Source organism: Myodes glareolus, chromosome 3, assembly GCF_982192425.1.
Source record: "Myodes glareolus chromosome 3, mMyoGla1.1, whole genome shotgun sequence".
In the NCBI taxonomy this organism is placed as follows: domain Eukaryota; kingdom Metazoa; phylum Chordata; class Mammalia; order Rodentia; family Cricetidae; genus Myodes; species Myodes glareolus.
Window position 1 is genome coordinate 14,672,712 of NC_142028.1, and position 21,890 is coordinate 14,694,601.

Consider the following 21,890-nt stretch of genomic DNA (forward strand, 5'->3'; position numbering starts at 1 on the left):
CTGTTTCTCTTTTAGACAGATTCAATCTTGTGTACACCAGGGTGGCCTTGAACTCACAGAGATCCCTCTGCCTCAGTCTCACAAGTCCTGGGATTAGAGGTATGTGCCACCACTCCCTGACCTCTAGTGGCTTAGCGCTGCACTCTGTTCTTCAGGCAAGCTTTATTTGTTAAAACACAAAGAAAATATCACTGCACCTGAGTTCAGACCCTGCTCTGCTGCTTACTACCTGGCAATGCTGGACTTTTCTCATCATCTAGAGGAGTTAGCCCAAGAACCCAGGGAAGTATTCTATGTAAAGCAAAACACTGAGTGTTTTGTACGTCGACAACATTTTGCAATCAGCAACATCAGGTGAGTTTATTTTCCTCGCTGCTGTTTGTGTGAAATTAGTAGTGCCATCCTCAGGACTCCACACAGCTCTTTGTGTCACAAACAAATTAAACACCTAATGATGTGAGCAGAACTGCCTTTCTCCCATGAGCCACCCTGGACCCCTCTCTATTCTTTTCTTCCATGATGCCTACAACCCAATAGCAAGAATTAGAATGTTCGGAAATATGACCTAGCTTTGGCCACACCTGTTTCATCCAGACTTCTGAACTTATACCTCCTCCTTCTCCTACCACATTAGTCCATTCTCTCTCTCCCTTTTAAATTATTCTTACTTTATTTTATGTGTACGATTGTCCACCTTCATGTACATCTGGGCATCAGACTGTGTGCCCAGTGTCTCCAGAAGCCATAAGATCCATCTGATCCATCTCTTCAGTGTCAAGTCCATGCTCCTGAGAGCAGCCATGGTCGTCTATCCTAAACATCCATAGTTGAAGCTTACCACTTCCCAGTAGACATAGAGGTGAACAGTCTCCCTACCTTTGCCATGATTTGGCATCTGTGTGGTGTTCCCGCTGAATGTTATAATATCCTGACTCTCACTGTTTACACAATTCTCTATATTTCTATGTCAGCCAGTGTGATCCTATTCCAGAGGCCTGTGCATGGACTTTGGGTGTGTAATGCCTTTTTCTGTTTTGAAATGATGGCTTCATCTTTCTCATTGAGTTTTCTCAAAAGTCACCCACTCAGAGAAACAATTCTTGTCACTTTTATTTGTGATTTCCCATCCTTTCTCTATAATAACATCCCTTCTCCTCTCTCACACATACACACTTTTTTAAAAAAAATAACACAAAATTCTTGAATTGCCTTATATACTGTCTGGCTCTCAGCAGAAGAGTATGTACTTCATCAAGCAAGAACTTTTGCCCCCATGGTTTGTCCTTATAGTTCCCTGAGTTCAGCCTCCCAGAAAGGACTGTATGCAAAGTATGTTATAAACAAATGTATTTTTAATTCAGTTAATAAACAAATTAGGCAAATCGATGATTTTTATGTCCTGTGTTAATGATAGTGGACAAGGAGGCATAGTAGCTAACTCTAAAGATCTCCAGGTTGGTCTTCTGCCCTACAATGACCTGTGGTACACTGGAGATGTGCTAGCAGTCCTAGCGGGTAAAAGAAACCTCTCAAACCAGGCTTAATTATAGCAGTATCTTCTCCAGCTGTTTATAGGCCTGGAAGTTTTAGATTTACCACCAATAACCAAAACACAAGAAAACGTCAAGACAAAAATCTGTCTAAACTATGTCATTGGATATCTTACAACCTTTTAGTCATGGAAGAGTGGAGAGGAAGTTGTAACATGAGGGCCGGCTTGTTGGGGTTTCTGTCCCACCCAGTACCCCACAAGCTGGCAAACCCCAAAGAAAAATCACACACAAGACTCCATAAGATTATAAACTGATTGGCCCATTAGCTCAGGTTTCTTGTTAACTCTTATAGCTTATATTAACCCATTATTCTCATCTATGTTAGCCATATGGCTTGGTACCTTTTTCAGCTGTCAGCTTACATGTTGCCTCTTTGGTGGTCTGGGCAGGAATGGCGGAGGGAGCTTTCTGCTTTCCAGAATACTCCCAGTCTCTTTGCTCCACCCCTACTTCCAGTCTGGCTTTCCCGCCTATACTGCCTGCCTGGTCAATCAGCGTTTTATTAAAATATGATTGACAGAATACAGATAATTCTCCCGCACCATTTCCCTCTTTTTTTTAAACAAAGGAAAATACCCATAATCCATTTGTTGGGAATCCATAGTATTTCAGGCTACTTCCTACTGGTTAGGGGTGCTGATGATCTTATGGGTACCTAAAGAAAATTTAGAGTTATAATCAAGTTCTGACTGGAGTATCCTGTGAGTTTTGATCATCTCAGGCAGCAGTCTTGAACCTGTTCTGGATGAAGAACTCAGACATCTGGGTCATCCGTTCCTACTGGAGATTTCTCGGGTGGTCTCCCTTGATCAAAAACGATTTTTCCTAACTCTGAATAAATTCAGAGCCTCTCGTTTTCTGTGGAAACAAAAGCAAAATCTCTTCTCCAAAGTAACATACCTTTTGACTTCAGTTTTGAAGCAAAGGTATCTTCAAAATACCTATCTTGGGTTAGTTCAGCAGCATTTATAAACAAAAGTCTTTCAGCAGCTGTTGCTCCTTCCTCAGCATTCAAACAAGTCAAAGAGAGAATAATAGCATACAGTATCAAGATTCTCTGTTTATTTTCCATCTTTATACAGCTTTATTTTAACCTCTATTTCTTTTATTTTTACTTTTACTTTTTGAGACAGGTTCTCTGTATACATTTTTGTCCTGGAATAACTCTGTAGACCAGGCTGTCCTTGAACTCACAGAGATCTGCCTGTCTCTACCTCCCCAGTGCTGGGATTAAAGGCATGTGCTACCACACCTTGAACTCACAGAGATCTGTCTCTGCCTCCCAGGCATTGGGATTAAAGGCATGTACTACCACACCTTGAGGTCACAGAGGTCAATCTACCTCTGCCTCCCTTGTGTTGGGATTAAAGGTGTGTACCACCACACCCAACTACTCCCTTTTTTTCTTTTTCACTTTTAAGAACTTTAACCTTCAGCTTGCATATATTTTTAACACACTGTAAACCATTTAGAGGTTTTCTTCCTCTTTGAATCTCTCTTTACCGTATATCTCTTTTTCTGACCACGTGAGCCTTTAATTTACTAAGCAATATGGAGAGCTGTGGCTTTGACGGCTAGATCCAGCCCATTCCTTAGCTTTCCAGCCTCATGGCAGAGGTACCGTTAGAGCCATTTTTATCGTCACAACTCTACAGTGTTTCAAGGTCCCTGCCAGCAAGCAAGCTGCAGCATTCTGCTCACAGACCACACTCAGTCGGACTGCCTGCGTGCAAGAGTCAGAGTTTGTCCTGGCAGGACAGCCCAGAAAGCCGGCATTTTAAAACAGCACAGCTTTTTTCCTGCTATGGCTGAAAACCGAAAAGCATGCCTTCAGCTTTTCATCAACACCGTTTAAGTGTTTCGCGGCAGAACCTCTTAAAGGAGCTGCAAAGTTTTGCAGCTAATGCTGAATCAGGAAGCCTCTCTTAGATAAGAGCGCTTGCTTGCCTCTAACAAGCAGAGCAGACCTGAGAAATTGCTGCTACCAAGAAAACATGCTTTACTCTATTCTTTCCCAAACTTTCTCAGGCTTTCTGTGGATTCAGTTATCCACGTCTGGGCGCCATATGTAACATGAGGGCTGGCTTGTTGGGGTTTCTGTCCCGCCCAGTACCCCACAAGCTGGCAAACCCCAAAGAAAAATCACACACAAGACTCCATAAGATTATAAACTGATTGGCCCATTAGCTCAGGTTTCTTGTTAACTCTTATAGCTTATATTAACCCATTATTCTCATCTATGTTAGCCATATGGCTTGGTACCTTTTTCAGCTGTCAGCTTACATGTTGCCTCTTTGGTGGTCTGGGCAGGAATGGCGGAGGGATCTTTCTGCTTTCCAGAATACTCCCAGTCTCTTTGCTCCACCCCTACTTCCAGTCTGGCTTTCCCACCTATACTGCCTGCCTGGCCAATCGGCGTTTTATTAAAATATGATTGCCAGAATACAGACAATTCTCCCACACCAGGAAGTAGGAAAGATAGAAGTTGAGAGGGGTGCACAGAGGCAATTATAATGCAGAAACACTTACTAAGTCAGGTCCTGGCCACTTTTACAAAGTAGCCAGTAATAGATAGATTTTGTGGTTTGGTCTCTATAGTAGTTGTTAGACTATGACACTGTGGTTCAAACTAAGCTGGTGACAATACATAATGGAGGGTGTGGCCAGCTGCATGGGCACAATATGCATGGCATTTGTGTGAAGGTCAGAGGGCAACTTTTTGGGATCAGTTCTTTCCTTCTATGCATAGCTCCCAGTGATTAGACTCAGGTCCTCAAGTTCAGTAATAAGCTTGTTCATTTGCAGAGCCATCTCCTCAACTCTTGTTTAGGACTGTGGTGGTTTGAAAGAAAATTAGGAGGTGTTCTTTTGTTGAAGTGGGAACAGCCTTTTTGGAGGAAGTGTGTCATGGTGGAGGCAGGCTCTGAGGTTTCATATATGCCCTAGTCATGCCAAGTGTCTCATTTAACTTCCTTTTGCCTTTGGATCAAGATGTAGAATTCTCCAGTACCATGTCTGCTGCAAACTGCTATATTCCCAGGCTCCATGCTTCCCACCATGATGATAATGACTAAGCCTGTGAAACTGTAAAGTACCATCTCAATTAAATATTTTTCTTTATAACACTTGCCATGGTCATGGTGTCTCTCTACAGCAATAAAAACTCTAACTTTAAATGTACCTACTTTAAATGTTGAGCCCTTTAGATGAAATTACTAATACACAATACCACTGCATTACTAATTTTCCCTGTAATTGCACAGCATTTCCGGTTTACTTGTCTTTACTTAGGAGCACTGCAGCCTATTCTCCAGGAAAGCTGCTGAGAGCTGGTCTGGAGATGGGTAGACGTATCCCTTCCTTCTCTGATTTTAGGCCCTAGGAGGGGTGGCAGAGGAGTGCACGGTGCTACACAGGCCAACTGAATAAACATTGACTAGGGGCAAGGACAATGATGACAGTAAATAACACACTGCAAAGAAAGCATCTAATGTTGGTGGCCAGGTTCTACAGCTCTTTGTATGTTAGAAATCACCAACAGGTCCGTGAGGTCAAGCTTTCTAGTACTTTAAGGAAGGTTCACATGCTTTGGGAAGGACTGATTCTGATGACGATGGATTTGGTTCATGAATCCTGCTCACTATAAATACAGGGAGACCAATAATGGGCAGGAAGACTAAGTGGGCTGATTCCTTTCCCTGGAAAGAAGCACAGTGCATGAGACCATGATTACTCTACTACTTAATTATTAATCCCATGCTTTTCTCTTGCTAGAACTTCTGGTGCAGTGCATAATTCATGAATACACTCTGCCAGCTATCTGCCTGCTGGTTAATCTTCCTTTGGTGTCATTTTAGCCATTTTTCCAAAGCCTCCAGTTCCCTTTTATAGGACTTCGCTTTTCAAGCCTTCAGATCTCCAAATCTCGGGGGCCTAATTGCATGTTCTGATCTTGTTCAACTTTAGTGATCATCAGTTTCTGCTTCCAGGCTCCAAGATGCTTCTTGTAGCCCATTATGGCGCAGATATTATCAACAAGTCAGTCACTACTCTAAAATAACCACTACACTATGGAGACTCAGTAAAAAAAAAATTCCAAGTGTCTATGAGAACCGGTCTTCTTGCCAACGAGTGCTAAAATGCACCTCCAGAGAGCAGCAGGCGATGGTTTGTGAGGATGGCACCCGCAGTGTGTGCCGAGTCTGCAGCATATGGAGACATAACCACCTTCCTAAGGCACCTGTGATGGGGAATTCAATGCTGGGATTCTTTGTTTTTCACTCCAGTTATTCTTCAACAGCTGAAAATGTGTGTATTATGTTTGACGAGAAGCAATTTAGAGCACGCGAAGGAGCGCAATCCCGGAAATTGATATAATTAATGATAAAAACATAGTCAGGGGATGCTGTGGGCAGAGACAGAGCTTTTCTAGAGGAAATACAAGTAAGTCAGGTCTGACCAATCCCCAAGAGACAAAAGAGGTAATTAAAACATGCCTCTACTCTTATAGACAAGACAACAAAATGTTCAGTGCTTCAAGTTCAACCATTTTCTATTATCTCTTCTTTTTAAAACTGAGTCTTAATATCAACTTATGATCTCATTTTTTTGCTGTTTATAATACAATAACCCCACACTAACTCAGAATGGAGTATAGTAAAGCTTTATTTATTATTTAGAGGTAGACTCACAGAAAAGGTGGTGATCAGCAGTCCTCTGCATGGGCGGGGAACTGGGATCGAATCCAGCAGCCAAAAGGGGCCACACATGCTTTTACATCTGCATATATAGTACATGTGACCATGTCCAAAGTGGGCCAGTATCTTAAAGGTCATTGGTAAAGGAGCTCTCACTGCACCCCCCTTTTGTCTAAATAAAAGAGTTGTAAGCCTAATGCAAAACTATATACAATAAGAACAAATATCAAGTATAAAAATTAGAATTACAACCAGCATGAACAACATCAAGCAAGAAACATATGCATATGTTTCAATATCATCTATCCTAAGGTGTCAAACTCTTGTTTTAGAAATGTTTGGCTAAGTCATGAAAGAAAAGTAACTATGACTAGCTAATCTTCAAACCCATAAAAGGCCTGAGAAGGGAAATAATACTATTTGAGTAAACAGGAAATGCAATCAAGCAACTTCCAAAAGGTGCAAGAAACGACAGAGACAACCAGGTACCTGGGCCATCTCCCAAAGTCTCATTTGCAATGTTGGGGCAACCAACTTTGGCTAACTGACAGACCATTTTCAGAGGCAGGAAATTTTTAAAACCATATGACCTGGCCTTGTCAAAGTTTGGCAGTCTTTTTGCTTGTATCCTGTTTGGCCAGACTGGACACCATGCATTTTGTCAGTGGTCAAGGCAGGGGCAACTCTTTGTCCAAAGGCCAGTCTTACCAGGAAGAAAACAAGCTACAAGTGGAGTGTCTTTGGTGTCCAACATTCTCTCGGGAATAGATCAGTACTGTCAGGAGCAATTGTGTCTCACTTTAACAAAATTCTAAGTTATTTAAATGTCATATTCTACAGTTCCTTCAAGTGGTTGAAGATTAGCTATCTATGTGGAATACAATCTCTATGTATCTAAAGAACCTGATTAGTCTAACTATAAGTATGACAAACATGGATGAATATTGACCTATAATTATTAATACCTATATAGCTTAAATACTAAAACTTCATATTAAAATATTAATATTAATAATCTTTAAACAACTGTACAGCAAATGATGACAATGACCTCAAATGTAAACAATGTATAAATATCTTGAACAGAGTTAGGAATATATAGTGCGATATGATAAATATATCTTAAAATTGCATCAATATACAAAATATCTTAAGCAGAGGTTGAAACATATATGCATATACTATAAAAAATAACTTTGCCTAGGTACACAAATATTGTTAACAGAACTAGGAGCGTATTCAATATAATAAATATAATTTGAATTTATATCAATATACAAGAATCTACACCAATGTAAATTATCTATAAATAATAGCTCACATGATTAAACAAAATGGGGAAGTGAGGTGGCAGTTCTTCAGCCAATAGCCTTTAAGACACTGGTCCATTTTGGGTGTGGTCACATGTACTATGTATGCAGATGTAAAACCATGTGTGGCCCCTTTTGGCTACTGGATTTGATCCCAGTTCCCCGCCCATGCAGAGAACTGCTGATCACCTCCTTTTCTGTGAGTTTACCCCTAAATAATAAATAAAGTTTTACTATACTCCATTCTGAGCTAGTGTGGGACTATTTTATTATAGGCAGCAACACTCACGTTAGAAATTTTTCCATGGTGTTTTTTTATTGTTTTTATTGAGCTACATATTTTTCTCTTCTCCTCTTTCTTCCTTGCCACTTCTCTTCTACCCTCTCCCATGATTCCCACATTCCCAGTTTACTCAGGAGATCTTGTCTTTTAAATGCCTTTGTTGTTGTTGTTGTTATTGTTTGGTTTTTTTTTCAAGACAGGGTTTTTCTGTAACTTTGGAGCCTGTCCTGGAACCAGCTCTTGTAGACCAGGCTGGCCTCGAACTCCCAGAGATCTGCTTGCCTTTGCCTCTGAGTGCTGAAATTAAAGGCGTGTGTCACCACCACCCGGCTAGAAAAATTTTTAAAGCACAAAAGGAAAAGAAGAAAATTAGAAACCATATAACCATGGAAGAATGTTGCCTGCTGTAGTCTGAATTCTAATTGGCTTTAGTAATCAGAACCCCAATCAGATATAGATGCTGAAAGATCAGAGAAGCAGAGAAGTCAGCAGTTCTTACTTAGTTCTTACCTCTACTGAATCTTCAGACTAAATGGGTGTTCCTATCTCTAGGAATTCTCAGACAGAATGCTCAAATGAATGCCGTGAGCTCCTACCTCCTCCAATGTTATATTCCTCTTTCTGTCCAGCCAAATCTTTTCCTGTCTCTATCTCCCTAGTGCTAGAATTAAACATGTACTCTCAAGTACTAGGATTAAATATGTGAGCCACCACTGCCTGACTCCGAATCTCTTTTAGTCTGGATTGATTTTATGTAGCCCAGGGTGGTTTTGAACTCACAGAAATCCATCTGCCTCTGTCTCCCAAGCGCTTGGATTAAAGGTGTGTACCACACTGCCTGGTCTCTGTGGTTAACTACTGGCTAGCTCTGCACTCTGATCTTCAAGCAAGTTTTATTTGCTTTATTTGCAATCTCACCACACTTCTCGTTCCCTGGCTGGTTTAGGCTTGCCAGCTTTTTTACACAGCTCAGAACCATGTGGTTAAAGATGGTTCCCCCCTCTACAGTGTGCAGAGTCCTCCTATATCAATTAATAATCATGTGGTTCCCATCTGCTATCCTGGTTTTGGCAATTCTTCAGTGGAGCCTCTTTCTCTAAGATGACTTTAGCCTGTGCAAAGGTGACAATTGGGCTAACCAAATTGTATACAAAGGGTCTTGTGCAGTGCCTTGCACGGATAGGATAAATACTGTTTAAGATAGCTAACCTTAACACAAAAACTCACAGCTGGTCAAAGTACCCAGGACAACACCAATCAGTTGTCTGCTCAGTCACAAATGAGACATCTACATCACACTCATCCCGAGGATCAGAGATCACTGCTGAAGAGGAGCCGCAAAGATTATAAGAGCCAGAAGCTGGGGAGGACCAGAGGGAAAGCATCTTCTAGACATGACAGGATCGCTACCCTCATGATCTCACAGCAGCTGTGCGTGCCTGCAAAAGATGAAGCCAGTCAACTTTACATCACCGAATAGGAAGAAATTCATAAGTCTCGGTCCCCACCTGTAAATGAGAATGACTTCTAGGGAATGGAGTCTCAGTCTTCTTTAAGGGTGTGGCTCCTGGTAGGTCAACAATGCTCCAAGAGATGGCTTCACATGCAGGAGATGTGGGTCGCACAAACTGGACTGCGTGTGTTACTAAGCAACAACAACAACAACAACAAAAAGAAGATAGAATGCTGCAGGGGTGGATAAATAATTGGGGTAGATCTGGCAGGGGTTACGAGGGGAAGTTGAGCATGAATATCATCAAAACACATTATATGAAATTCTCACAGAATTAATAAAAAGAATAAAAATAAAAAATAAGTAAAAGTACCTAGACTTATTTAACACATGTAAGGCAGCAATAAACACAGCATGTTATAGGTAGTACATCATATATAACCATACCTCTCTGTCTGTGAGTAATGATAATATTCCCATTTCAAACAGTAAGATGTTGAGACTTAGATTAATAAACTCACATGTGGTCACTTAGATTAATAAACTCACGTAAGAACTAATAAATGGTTGTCAGGAGGTTTTAGATCATTCTTGTTTATCTCCTGAATCCCTGCACAAATTTTCCGCAATAAATTCAAGTTTTCCATAGGCCATGAAATCTCAAGCAGAGACTTCGTGACAGAAATGATATTCAGAACAGCTCACACCTTGATACAAATGCATCAGAAATATTTAAGATTGGGTGAAATTTGGTGAAGACATTACAGCACTCACCTGCCAGGCAATCAGATCCTCCTGGCAGTTGTATGAGGCTGTATGCAGTCACATTTTATTCCTTGGAGTTAACCGTAAATTGCATCATAACCTACCTGGGCACTAACCTTAACAAAGTCGCATCCACACATTTTGCTCATTGGTAAATTTGATGCGTGGTAGGCATTCGTTGGGACATAGTGTACTTAAGTGATTTAGGTGGAGTCCTAAATGCTCTTCTTGTTCTCCCAGTCTCCATGGTAATACACAGATTCATTCCAAGCACCTTCAGAGGAACTTCCAGGAATTTTTTGACGCTGTTTCATGGATTTGCCTGTTTCACAGGGGCACTGCTGGTGGAGTTGGTTTATCTCATCTCAAAAGGTAAGAATTCACTCATCTCATGCTTGTATACATTGAACTGATGACTAGGGAGCTGGGAGACAAAACCATAAGAGACGGTCTTTGCAAGCATAGTCTTTTTTTTTAATTGATCCACTTTTGCAATTAAGATAGAATTAAGATAGGAGGTAGAGTCTTGCTGTATTCATTAATTTCTGGGAATTGTTTTTCTTTTGATAGGAGGAGGTAATTACAGAATGTCACTTCCCACGAGACAGCGTAGAGTGTCTTTTGAAAGTGCATTTTAACGTGAACTGGTCATCGTATTCACGTTAGGTCTTGTGATGAGGCTGTGTTCAATAATGGCTGGTGGCTCCAGCAGGCAAGGCTGAAAAGAGCGCCTGCACGCATGCAGAACCGTAGGCTGCCCCGTGACCTACTTTGCTCTTGATGGGCCCCAAATGTTGCCAATACAGCCCAGGAGAAATCCTAAGGTGGCTAATGAATGATCTGGAAAATTTTTTCAGGGAAAATTTTGGATAGAGAAACAAGAAATACGAAAAATTGAGGTCCAAATGTTAAAATTCTAATCTTAAGTTGGTTTGTGAGTGGAAAAGACAGGCAGCGTGGACATCATGATTAATGGCCAGGGACATGCCTTTCACTATATTTCTAAATCAACCCATCTTACAATATTATTTTTGAATGTCACTGTACCTAAAATTTTATCTTAATTGGCTGTTGCTTACTTTAAGGAAAATAGACTTACTCTTCTCTACTTTCAAATATATTCATGGTTGTACACTTAAAGTAATGTAAAGGGGGGAGACGATTTGTATTCTCTTAAACAGATTCAGTCTGCTTGCTCTCAGACTATGAAGAAAATAATCACTCAGTGATAAATTCAACACAAAGTTCAAAAATTATTTATCAAGAAACTACTGTGTTTTATGTATGGGGTATTGGGGTGCCAGGACCAGCAAAATAAACACTTTCCAAACCCCTAGAAGATTCCCAGTGATTCAGGGAACCACTTACATCAAGAACAGTTAATATAACAAGTTTGGCAAAAATCTGTCAATTTTAAATGACTGGGTGGTAAGGACAAACCTTGCCTGTAAGTGTCTGAGAAAGTTCAGCAAAAGCATATGTGGGGCACTCACCCACTGCGTCTCAAGACCCACATCACACAGAATGGCATGCAATCCTGTTGTGATTCTCAGAGAATTCAAATTCAAACTCACAGCATCAGCTCCAGAACTTAGAGTGTTCGACCTCTGATGGCTAGTTTTGTTGTGATAAAGTATTCCTTTCAAGATTTTATAAGTGACCTGAAGAAGTCTCATTTAAAATTGCACTTCCCATGCTAAACATGCTTTTTTTATTTCATGTTGCTTAATGAAACAATTCTGAAAGTTGACTTTTAAAAATTTCTGCAAGGCTGGTGAGATGGCCCAGTGGGTGAAGGGGCTGGCTGCCAACCCTGAAACACACGTAGTGGAAGGTAAAAATGGAACAGACGCAATAAGCGTACTAAGGGAGACACAGAATAAATAAATATACATATAAATATACATACAAAGAGAGCTTCGACAATCAAATCTCATCTGACATACACTAAAACTTCAGAGTCAAATATTATTACCAGCTTATGTCTTTACAAACTGAAGCTGACTTTACTGCCTTAAGCATCTTGCCACAGTGAAATCGACTTTCCTGAATGCTCCCCCAAATTCCTGCATGTTGTCCACCAGTCACAACTTTGTAGACCCCAACTATTACTGAACCCAAGTTCATTTAACCACTACTACTCAAAGGGGGCTGAGGGAACATAGAAAGGGGGTGGGACATAGAAGGGCAATGAGGAAACTTGTCTCCACCGGCCAGCAAAACTGAGAATGGAGCAGCATCCCCAAAGAATGCCTTAACCGAGTTCTGAATTCCATAGGAGCTGATGCAGCCACACTATTGTTGCCTTTTGCTAGGAGAAATTTGTCTCAGCCTCCTGTGTGCTGGGATTACAGACATGCACCACCACCCCCAATTTAGGCAGTGCTGAAAATTGAACCCAGAGCCAAAACTCACTATATCACGTCTTCACCATTCTTTCTGAGACTCTGTTAGGCAGGCAAGGTTGACTGAATCATTGACATTGTTGAATATAGTCTCCCTCCTCCTTTTCTTCCCTCCAATTTGGATGTCTATAACTTGGCTAAGAGCCTGTGATTCATGCTTTTGGTTAGTCAGTTTCATTCTGAATCATTCCATTCACACAAACTGTAACACCTGCCCCTACCAAGAATCATCTATTAGAATAAATTATTATTTAGGACATGAGTTACCCACCATGAAAACCAAAGATTCTCTGCTCTTTCAAGAAATTTATAACAAAAATACTTCCCAGCTTCCAGAAACCAGATCTATCAAAATCTATGACATGATTATTCGTGCAAACATTTCTTTTTTTGTACTAATTTTAAAAAAACTCCTGAATATATATTGTATATTACACATATTCTTTGATGCCTGCTACCCCTACACTGTCTTTTCTTAACCCTCCTTCTTCCCTTCCATGTGTCTATAGGGAATTTGCTTACTATGACAATCTTCAACTGTAAACATCTCACTGCGAATGACATAATTCCATTCTCCTTTATGGCTGACAAGCATCCCATTGTGTACATATACCACATTTTCTTTATTCATTCCCCTGCTGTGCACCTAGCTTGTTTACATAACTTGGCTATTGTGATCCTGCAATTGACATCCGTGTGCAAGTGTCTCTGTGGTGTGTTTATCTGGAGTCCTTTAGGAGTGATACTCAGGAATGATATATTTAGGTCATATAGTTGATTTATTTTTAGTTTTTGGGACACCTCCATACTGGTTTCCATTGAGAGTGGACTCTTTTATCTTCCCACTAGCAGTGTACAGGATTCTTTGTTTCCCACTGTGGTAGTTTGCATAAGGATGGCCCCATAGGCTTATATATTTGAATGATTAGTCAACAGGGAATGGCACTATTTGAGAAGGATTGGGAGGTGTGGCCGTGTTGGAGGAAGGGTGTCACTGGGGATTGGGCTTTGAGGTTTCAAAAACCCACACCAGGCCAGCATCTCTCTCTCTCTCTCTCTCTCAGCCTTGAGATTAATATGGAGCTCTTAGCAAATCTACTGCTCCATCACCTTGTGTGCCACCATGCGTCCTACCATGATGATAGTAAATATGGTGGTTTGAATAGGAATGGCCCCCAGAGACTCATGTGTTTGAGTGCTTGGTCTATAGGGAGTGGCACTATTAGGAGGTGTGGCCTTGTTAGGTAGGTGTGGCCTTGGTGGAGGAAGTGTGTCACTGTGGAGGCAGACTTTGTGTTCAAACTGTTCTCAATGTGGCACACAGTTGCTTCTGCTGTTCGTGGGTCAGGATGTAGAGCTATCAGCTCCTTCTCCAGCACCATGCCTGCTTATACAATGCCAAGACTATAATGGACTGAACTTCTGAAACTGTAAGCCAGTTCCAATGAAATGTTTCCTTTATAAGAGTTGCTACACAGAAATAGCAACTCTTTCTATTGCTATTCTAGAAATAGAATATTTCTATTTGTATTCTAGAAATAGAAACCCTAACTAAGACAACAGACTAAACCTCTGAAACTTTAAGTAAGTCCCCCAATTAAATACTTCCTTGTTTATATGAGTTGTCTTAGTTGCATTGTCATTTCCCAGTAATAGAACAACGACCAAGACACCCGCATTCTCACTTTACAGTATATGTTGTTGGTTCTCATTCACTGACTTTCTGAATCACAGCGTAACTTAGATGTGCACTTCTTCCATAGCTAGTGAAGTTAAATGCTTCTTCCTATGTTTCTCAGTCATTTGTATTTCATCTTTTGCAAACTGTTGGTTTATTTCATTAGCCCACTTTTATTGGATTGATTATTTTCTTGTTTATGTTTTTAATTCTTTGCAAGTTCTGGATATCAATCTTCTGTCAGATATATAGCTGCCAAAGACCCTCTCCCACTCTATTGGCTGCCTCTTAACATATTTAATCGATTCCTTCCTGCAGAAAGGTTTCACTGAAAATCAAAATTATCATTGATAATTTACATTGCATAGTAGAAACTTTTACTTTCATATATATATATATATATATATATATTTCTAAAATTTTTATTTATTTATTTTATTTATTCTTCTCATATATTACATACTGACTGCAGTTTCCTCTCCCTCCTCTCCTCCCAGTTCCCACCTTCACCCACTTCTGTTCCCACCCCCAGTCCCCTCATCTTCCATTTCTGTTTAGGAAAGGGTGAGTCTCCCATGAGTATCAACAAAACATAGCCTATTAAGTTGCAGTAAGACTGAGCTCCTCAGGGGCTGGAGAGGTGGTTCAGAGGTTAAGAGCACTGGTTGCTCTTCCAGAGGTCCTAAGTTCAATTCCCAGCAACCACATTGTGGCTCACAATCACCTATAATGAGATCTGGTCCCCTCTTCTGGCTTGCAGGCAAACACGCAGGCAGAACACTGCATACATAATAAATAAATAAAATCTTTTCTGCCTCAGCCTCCCGAAAGCCCAGTCTATGCTGGCCAGAGCTGCCAGAGGCTCTAGTGGCTCCACGAACTGGGTGCCAAGTATTGGGAATTAGCTAAATACGGGAAATAACCAGGTCAGCGTAAAGATAACAATTATATTTTTAATGGTTATAAGAGGAAGCTAACGCCACAAGAATAGCGAGTGCGACTTGCTCTGTGTTTGGTGGGAATCGCCCAGAGAGCATGCACCTGGTCCCTCTCAGTTTTTCTTCCTTGGTTCCAGATAGCCACGCCTTAACTGGGTGTGATTGGTTAACAGAGCTTCCCCATCAGGACTGCAAGGATTGTAGGAGCCAGAGGGTGTTGTGGAATATTATACTAAGATGTGTTACATTCATGTATGCAGTAGAATATTTGTTTAATGATGTAACGATGTACTACATTCTTTCATGCTGCATTTGTTTAACTCTGTAAAACTGTGTTACTTTGCTTGTCTAAAACACCTGATTGGTCTAATAAAGAGATGAATGGCTAATAGCTAGGCATGAGAGGGATAGGAGGGCTGCCAGGCAGAGAGAATAAATAGAAAAGAAAAAGAGAAGATGAATGAACAAAAAAAGGAGAAGGAGAGAAAGATGCTGGGGGGCCAGTCACATAGCTACATAGTCACACAGCCACACAGTCAGACAGAGACTAAGAAGGAAAGAAAAGATACACAGAAATAAAGAAAGGTACAAGCCCAGAGGCAATAGGTATATAGGATAATGTAGGAAAAGCTGGCTAAGCTTGGTCTACAGAATGAATTACAGAACAGCCTGCAAAGCTATACAGAGAAACCCTGTCTCAAACTACATCTCATGCCAAAAAGGAAAGGCTGGGAATAAGTCATGTTAAGTAAGAAATTTTCATAAGAATAAGACTCCGTGTGATTATTTGGGAGCTGGGTGGCAGGCCCCAAAGAGCAAAGAGTGAAAACAAACAAATAAACAAACATATTTTGGCATACCAATGTGAGGCTCAAATATTCCCAGGGCCATAGAAAGCTGAAAACAACAACAGCAACAACAACAAGGATATGGCTCTGGCATTCCAGAGTTGGGGGGACACAGAAGAAGTCGCACTCCCCATTCTTGTGCCGTGAGTTTCCCCTTATAAACATTAAAAATATAATTGTTATCTTTAAGCTGGCCTGGTTATTTCCTGTATCAAGCTAATTCCCAACACAGTCCCTCTTTCTACAGGATTCCCTGAACTCTGCCTAATGTTTGGCTGTGGGTCTCCGTCTGTTTCCATCAGTTCCCGCATGAAGCCTCTCTGATGACCAATCTGGTCACAAGAGATGGCCAGTTCCGACTATGTATCTGCTATTGCTAGGAGTCTTAGCTAGGGTAGAGGCTTTTACTTTCATTGTTAGATTTATTACAAAACTTTTGAGAAGGCCATAGCACTTTCTTTGTTTTTTAATGATATGATTAAAGCAGAAAAAATAAAGTATTCCATGCAGTTTAGCTTGTGTCCGAAAGAGACCTGATTATTCCAACATGTCCAAATCATTTAGCATATTAGGCAATGAAGAAGTCCCCAAGCATAAGGAACTTATAAAGACATATTTAATTCCTACTAAGTAACCTCTGTCTGCCGGTGTGCACATGAGATAATATTGATCCTATTCTAGATAGAGTAGAAGATGGAAAAAGACAGTTTATGTAATGAGCAAAGTTTTGATGACCTTTCCAAAGACACTTACCAAAATGGGCTCTGAGGTCAGACACTCCAAACGTGTACTGACATTGCCACCATTTAAACTAGCAATTAACTAATTTACTTTCTTCTTTTCAAGGTTCTTATTTTCTGTGCATAATAAAATTGAGTTACATCAAATCATATCTCAAGAAATTAGAATCTTTCAGTTGAATAATGCCTCATGTCACATTGAGTCTAACCTTGTACCAAAAATAGAAGCTCAGTCACCCCTTAGCATACAGAAAATATCTCTGCTTGACAATGAAACTCCAATCTCCTTCCACTGATATGTGTATTCCATAGAACAAACCTGACTTCTTACCATATGTGTTGATAAATATTCAAAGGAATGATGTGTTATAAGTTTTCAGGTCAGACCACCTAAGTAAGTATGAATCAGGAAAGTCTCCCTTCATGTTCTGTGTCCATGTTCATCATCATCATCATAAATACTACATTGTATTGTTCTGAGAATTAAGTAACTAATAACCGCAGCTACTGTTCAGCAAAAATTGCCGTCACAACCCCCTTCTATTTTATAGAAAAGCCACGTCTTTTTCTTTTTGTTTACATAGTTCCTGCTCTTTCCCTGTCATTCTGCGACCATTACAGAACCATTTGTCAATATCTTCAAAACATGGTTTCCGAATTCAAGCACAATACCAAAATAGGCACATCCAGGATGCTTATCGGTCTCCTCTGTCTGTCTTTCTCTCCTCTCCACCCCCCACACTTGGAGGTTCTGTTGAGTTGTTCAGCAGCTATACGATGCTGGTGGTCAATTAAAACCTCAAACTCCTTATCCTTGGTTTGGCAGTTACTCTCCATTAAGCGGCACTCATCGGTGTTTTTCTCCCTAATTAAATATAGGATGTTATCCTTCCCCTTAATAAGTGTCAACCCATCATGCTGAAAAATAGACATTTTTGGAACTTGATTCTGTCACCCAGTGAATTGCTGATCTCTCTTGTGTTGTCTGCAGGTTTAGTAAGCAAGCCCCTCGACTTCTCCCAGGTAATTGACACAGTTGTTGAATTGGACAGACCTGAAAATAGAGCCCTATGTGAAATTCCCACAGACCTCACGGCAAGTTAATGACAACCAACTTAATCCTCCCCTTGTGGCTCTAATCAGTTCCCAGTTCACCTAATTACTCTCATTCCACCCAGCCACCTCCTCTTCCCTCCCTAAACGACATCACAGGAGGTTTTATTATGCTTTACTGGGAATGGGTTCCTTCTGTGTTTGTGACAACCCCCTTACCCATTCGAATATAATTCAAGAAAGGAAATGAGTTTTGTTTAGATGATCTGCTCCTGCGATCCTATGCTGGCTTACAGTGACTAATTAGTGTCCCCCAAAGAGAATGGGCCTTCTACTACAAATATCACTTTGGGTAAGTCATTATCCCTCTAAGACTGTTTTCTCTTAATTAAAAAAGAGGAAATGCTTTTCGTTTTCCCCAGAGATGATTAGAGGATAAAATTAAATAAAGACTTTCGAAAGTCCAGTGTCAGGGTTTAGTTTTAAATATAAAACTCTCACACATTGGAGCAGTGTATTCTCCTAAAAACCAGGTAAGCTGAGTCGGTCATGTTGGACCAGATGACTGCGGAACAGGATTGACCAGAATAAAACCAACTTTAAGATAGGTTTCAGGCACCTAATGCCCCCTCAGGGTTCCACGCAGCATTTACGGCATTTTCAGTCTTTAAGAATCCATGTCAGTCGTGTGTGTGTGTGTGTGTGTGTGTGTGTGTGTGTGTGTGTGTTGGGGGTGGGGCTGGCGATCAGATATCACAGTCTCTCGGGCTCCGAGCTACATTAGTCATTTTTAGCACAGTGATGGAGAAGTGGTGTGAATGCAGAAATTCAAAGGATTTCTCAAAAACTCAACTGTGCAGCGAGATAACTGTTAGAGTGACATTTTCAGTACAAGTGAGAAATCTGATCCTTCTGGGATCGCTCAGTCGGAGTGTTTTAAAGGAGAAGACAGGAGACTAAACCCGTCCTCCCACACTAATCACTTCAGGAACGGTTTCTCTAAAAGTAGCAATGCTGATAGAAGGCAGCCTAGAAGCCAGTCACACCGCCTGCGCCGCCTCTATCCCATTAGGAGCAAGATCAATTTCTTCCCTCTCCTGACTCCAAACTCACCTTCTGACAAAAATAACAAACTAAAAATTCGGGAAGAAATGACATCTCAGTTACAGACTTAGAGGTGAGGAACAGCGCCTGGAAGAAAGGGGGGCAACGGAGCAGAATGAAGAGGTCAGGCTTCGCATCCCCCGTCCCCTCCGTCTCACCTGCTCCAGCTTCAAGGAAAAGTACAAAGAACTTGGCTGTTTAATTCAAATCAAGACCATTTTAAATTAAAAATGAGATCTTTTTAAATTCTCATTTAAATATCTACAGGAATTGAGGGCACTGACAGCCGTGTCAGCATGAATCACAGAGCTGCTCTCGGAACAGGGATCTGCAGTTACTGGGAGCTGGAGAGAAGAGAAGATGCTCTATGTGAGGAAAAGTACTCAGCTGAATTTCGTAGGCCTGTGTCTTTCTTCTAAGAAATGTGTTTCTTCCCATTAATGTCTATGACTGGGCTTTTAATTACGAATGTGTTTTAAGATAAAATGGTTTTTTATATATCCTCAACCTTTGCCCCGGAAAACCTGTCTTGCTACCCAGGAATATTTAAGTTCTTAACAAGGAAGAGCCCAAATTATCAATTAGGCTATAAGTAGTCATTAACTACTGCTATTGACTCACAAAATGTGGGAAAGGGTGTATAATATCTTTTTTAAAAAATGTGGCATGGTGTGTGTGCATGTGTGTGTGTGTGAGAGAGAGAGAGAGCGAGAGAGAGAGAGAGAGAGAGAGAAACACCTCAGGTGTCAGTCCTCGTCTGCTACCCTGTGTGAGGCAGGATCTCTTTGTTGTTTAATGCTGTGTTTGCCATGATAATTTTCTGCAGTTCTGTCTCCAGGTCCCATTGTCCCATAGGTGCACTGAGTGCCTAGCAAGCACAGCAGTGCCTAGACTCTGTACGTGTCCTTGGCATTTGACATTTGAACTTAGGTCCTCACACTTGCACAACTACTTCTTACTCACAGAACCATCCAGAGCCTTTACTTTTGTTTTCCTTTGTTTTCTGAGCTTGAGCTATTCTTCTATAATGACCTTTTAATAACTTTACTTCGAGGACTTTTATGAGAACTATAGGAAAAAATAACATGACTTGTAAGATAATACACACATAGTGTATATAAGCAATAATACATATTATATATAAGCAATTATATACACTGTGTGTGTGTGTGATTAAGGTTGCTGTAATTTGAATGAGTTTCCAATGTCTTCCAGGTTAGTGAAGTGTATGTTTATGTGGTTTTCTGTAGTATTTCAAAAATATTTTAGGGACGAAAGCATCCATGATGCAAAGCTTAGTTCTCACAGTCTACCTCTGTCTCAGATCCAGTTCTGAGACAGAGTGCCCGGGGTTCTTCTTGGCTTCGTGGATTTATATCATGAATGATACCTCTTCACCACTGCAAACGCACAGAGCAAGGTAGAGCCAGAGACACAGACATCTTCATTCAGAGAGTATCTGGAAATGGTACTGAAGCCCAGACTAGAAAAGTATGTGGTTTTCTCCAGGGTGAGCCTAGACCTGGCCTATACCTGGTAGAGTTCCTATGACAAGGGCTGGCAGTAGAGAATCATTGGTTACATTGAAGGAGCCCACAGAATGCTGGCAGTCTGAAAAAACACAGCATCAGAGAGACTGGCATTACATGGCGAACTTGCACAAGGGTAAAATCATATGAGACCTTTGGCTTACAGAGGATTTTTTATAGCTTCAATGTAGTAAATCATTTAGGCATTGAGTTTCAGTGGATATAGTATGGTTTGGAAGAGAGGAAAAAAGACACATTCAGAAGAAGGAGGAGGCCGCAAAATAATACAGGAAAATGAGGTATGAATGAAACAGAGGAATAGGCGGGGAGGAGACGTGGGCGACAAAGCTCTGTCTCAGAGGCAGAATCAACACTGCCTTGGGATGGTTTTGGAAATCAATAGGTGTAAGAGGGAGGAGGCAGAATCACAGAAACACGGACTGCCTAGGAATGCGCTGGGCAGGAGAAAACTCTGTTTACTAAAGGGAAAAGACTTGGAAGAAGAGTAGGTTGCAACACTTAACACACTGGGTTTGGCATACTGGGAAGTCATCTGGATAGAAACGCCCAAAGCTTAAAAAGGAAAGACTTTGGCTAGGTAGAGAAGCACAAAGATATTTGGCACAAAAATAACATTGGAAGCCATACAACTGAATGAAATTACCAAGTGTGAACTTTAGAAATAAGAAGAGAAAAAAAAATCCCAGGGCTTAAAGTTTAGCTCTGAAGTATTCAAGAAGATGATGAAATAAGAAAGTCTACCGAAGAAAACTGAGGAAAGATTGCCTCCACCAGGTGTTTGGGGGAGCAGATTTGTGTGTCTGTGTGTGTATGTGTGTGTATATGTATGTGTGATGTTTATTATATATGTGGTGTAGATATAGACCCACACACACCTAAGTATGTGTACATGTATGAATTATATTGATATGTATGTAGTGAATGTGTACGTGTGTGTATATATGTGCACTTTTCCACTAAACATAAGAGGCTATTTTAAGTGTATCATGGTGTCAAATGCTACTGTGGAAGCAAACGGGATGAAAAAGTAGCTCATAGCATCCATAGGAGCCATCTCCATGGTGAGACGGGAGTGGGAACTTGATCAGTGTGACTGAAGAGCGTCTAGGTAAGCGAGGAAATGACGGAGCTCTCTTGAAGAATTCAGGACTGAGAAGATTTAAGAGGAAAGTGACATCTGGAAGGCGATGTGGCTGAGGTTGTCAGATTTAGCAAATCAAAATACTGTGTATGCAGTTAAATCTTAATTCCAGATACAAAGTAAATAAATTGTTCAGTGTTTTAGTATGTCCTGTGCACTGTGGAGACGAAAACATGCAAAGGGTGACCTATGCAGTGGAGACGAAAACATGCAAAGGGTGACCTATGCAGTACTGGAGATGTACGTACCCTATAGTACAAGATTCAGTGCCCCAAAACTCAGCTAGGGAATCTCAGGCATAGACTCGAGCTGCTTTCAGTCTATGTGTGAGTGTGAGCACGCCCTCTATCGGCAGAGAAGGAAACTGTTGCC

At 40.8% G+C, this 21,890-nt stretch overlaps 1 protein-coding gene across 1 annotated transcript in view; it reads left to right on the top strand.

Annotated features, from left to right (window-relative positions):
- The window catches only part of Slc15a5 (solute carrier family 15 member 5), a 108,594-nt gene that overhangs the window by 61,975 nt on the left and 24,729 nt on the right, over window positions 1-21,890 (top strand). Inside the window, exon 7 of the mRNA XM_048432855.3 lies at window positions 10,302-10,433. Within this exon, the coding sequence (XP_048288812.3) occupies window positions 10,302-10,433 (132 nt within the window). The remainder of the gene's footprint in view (window positions 1-10,301; window positions 10,434-21,890) is intronic.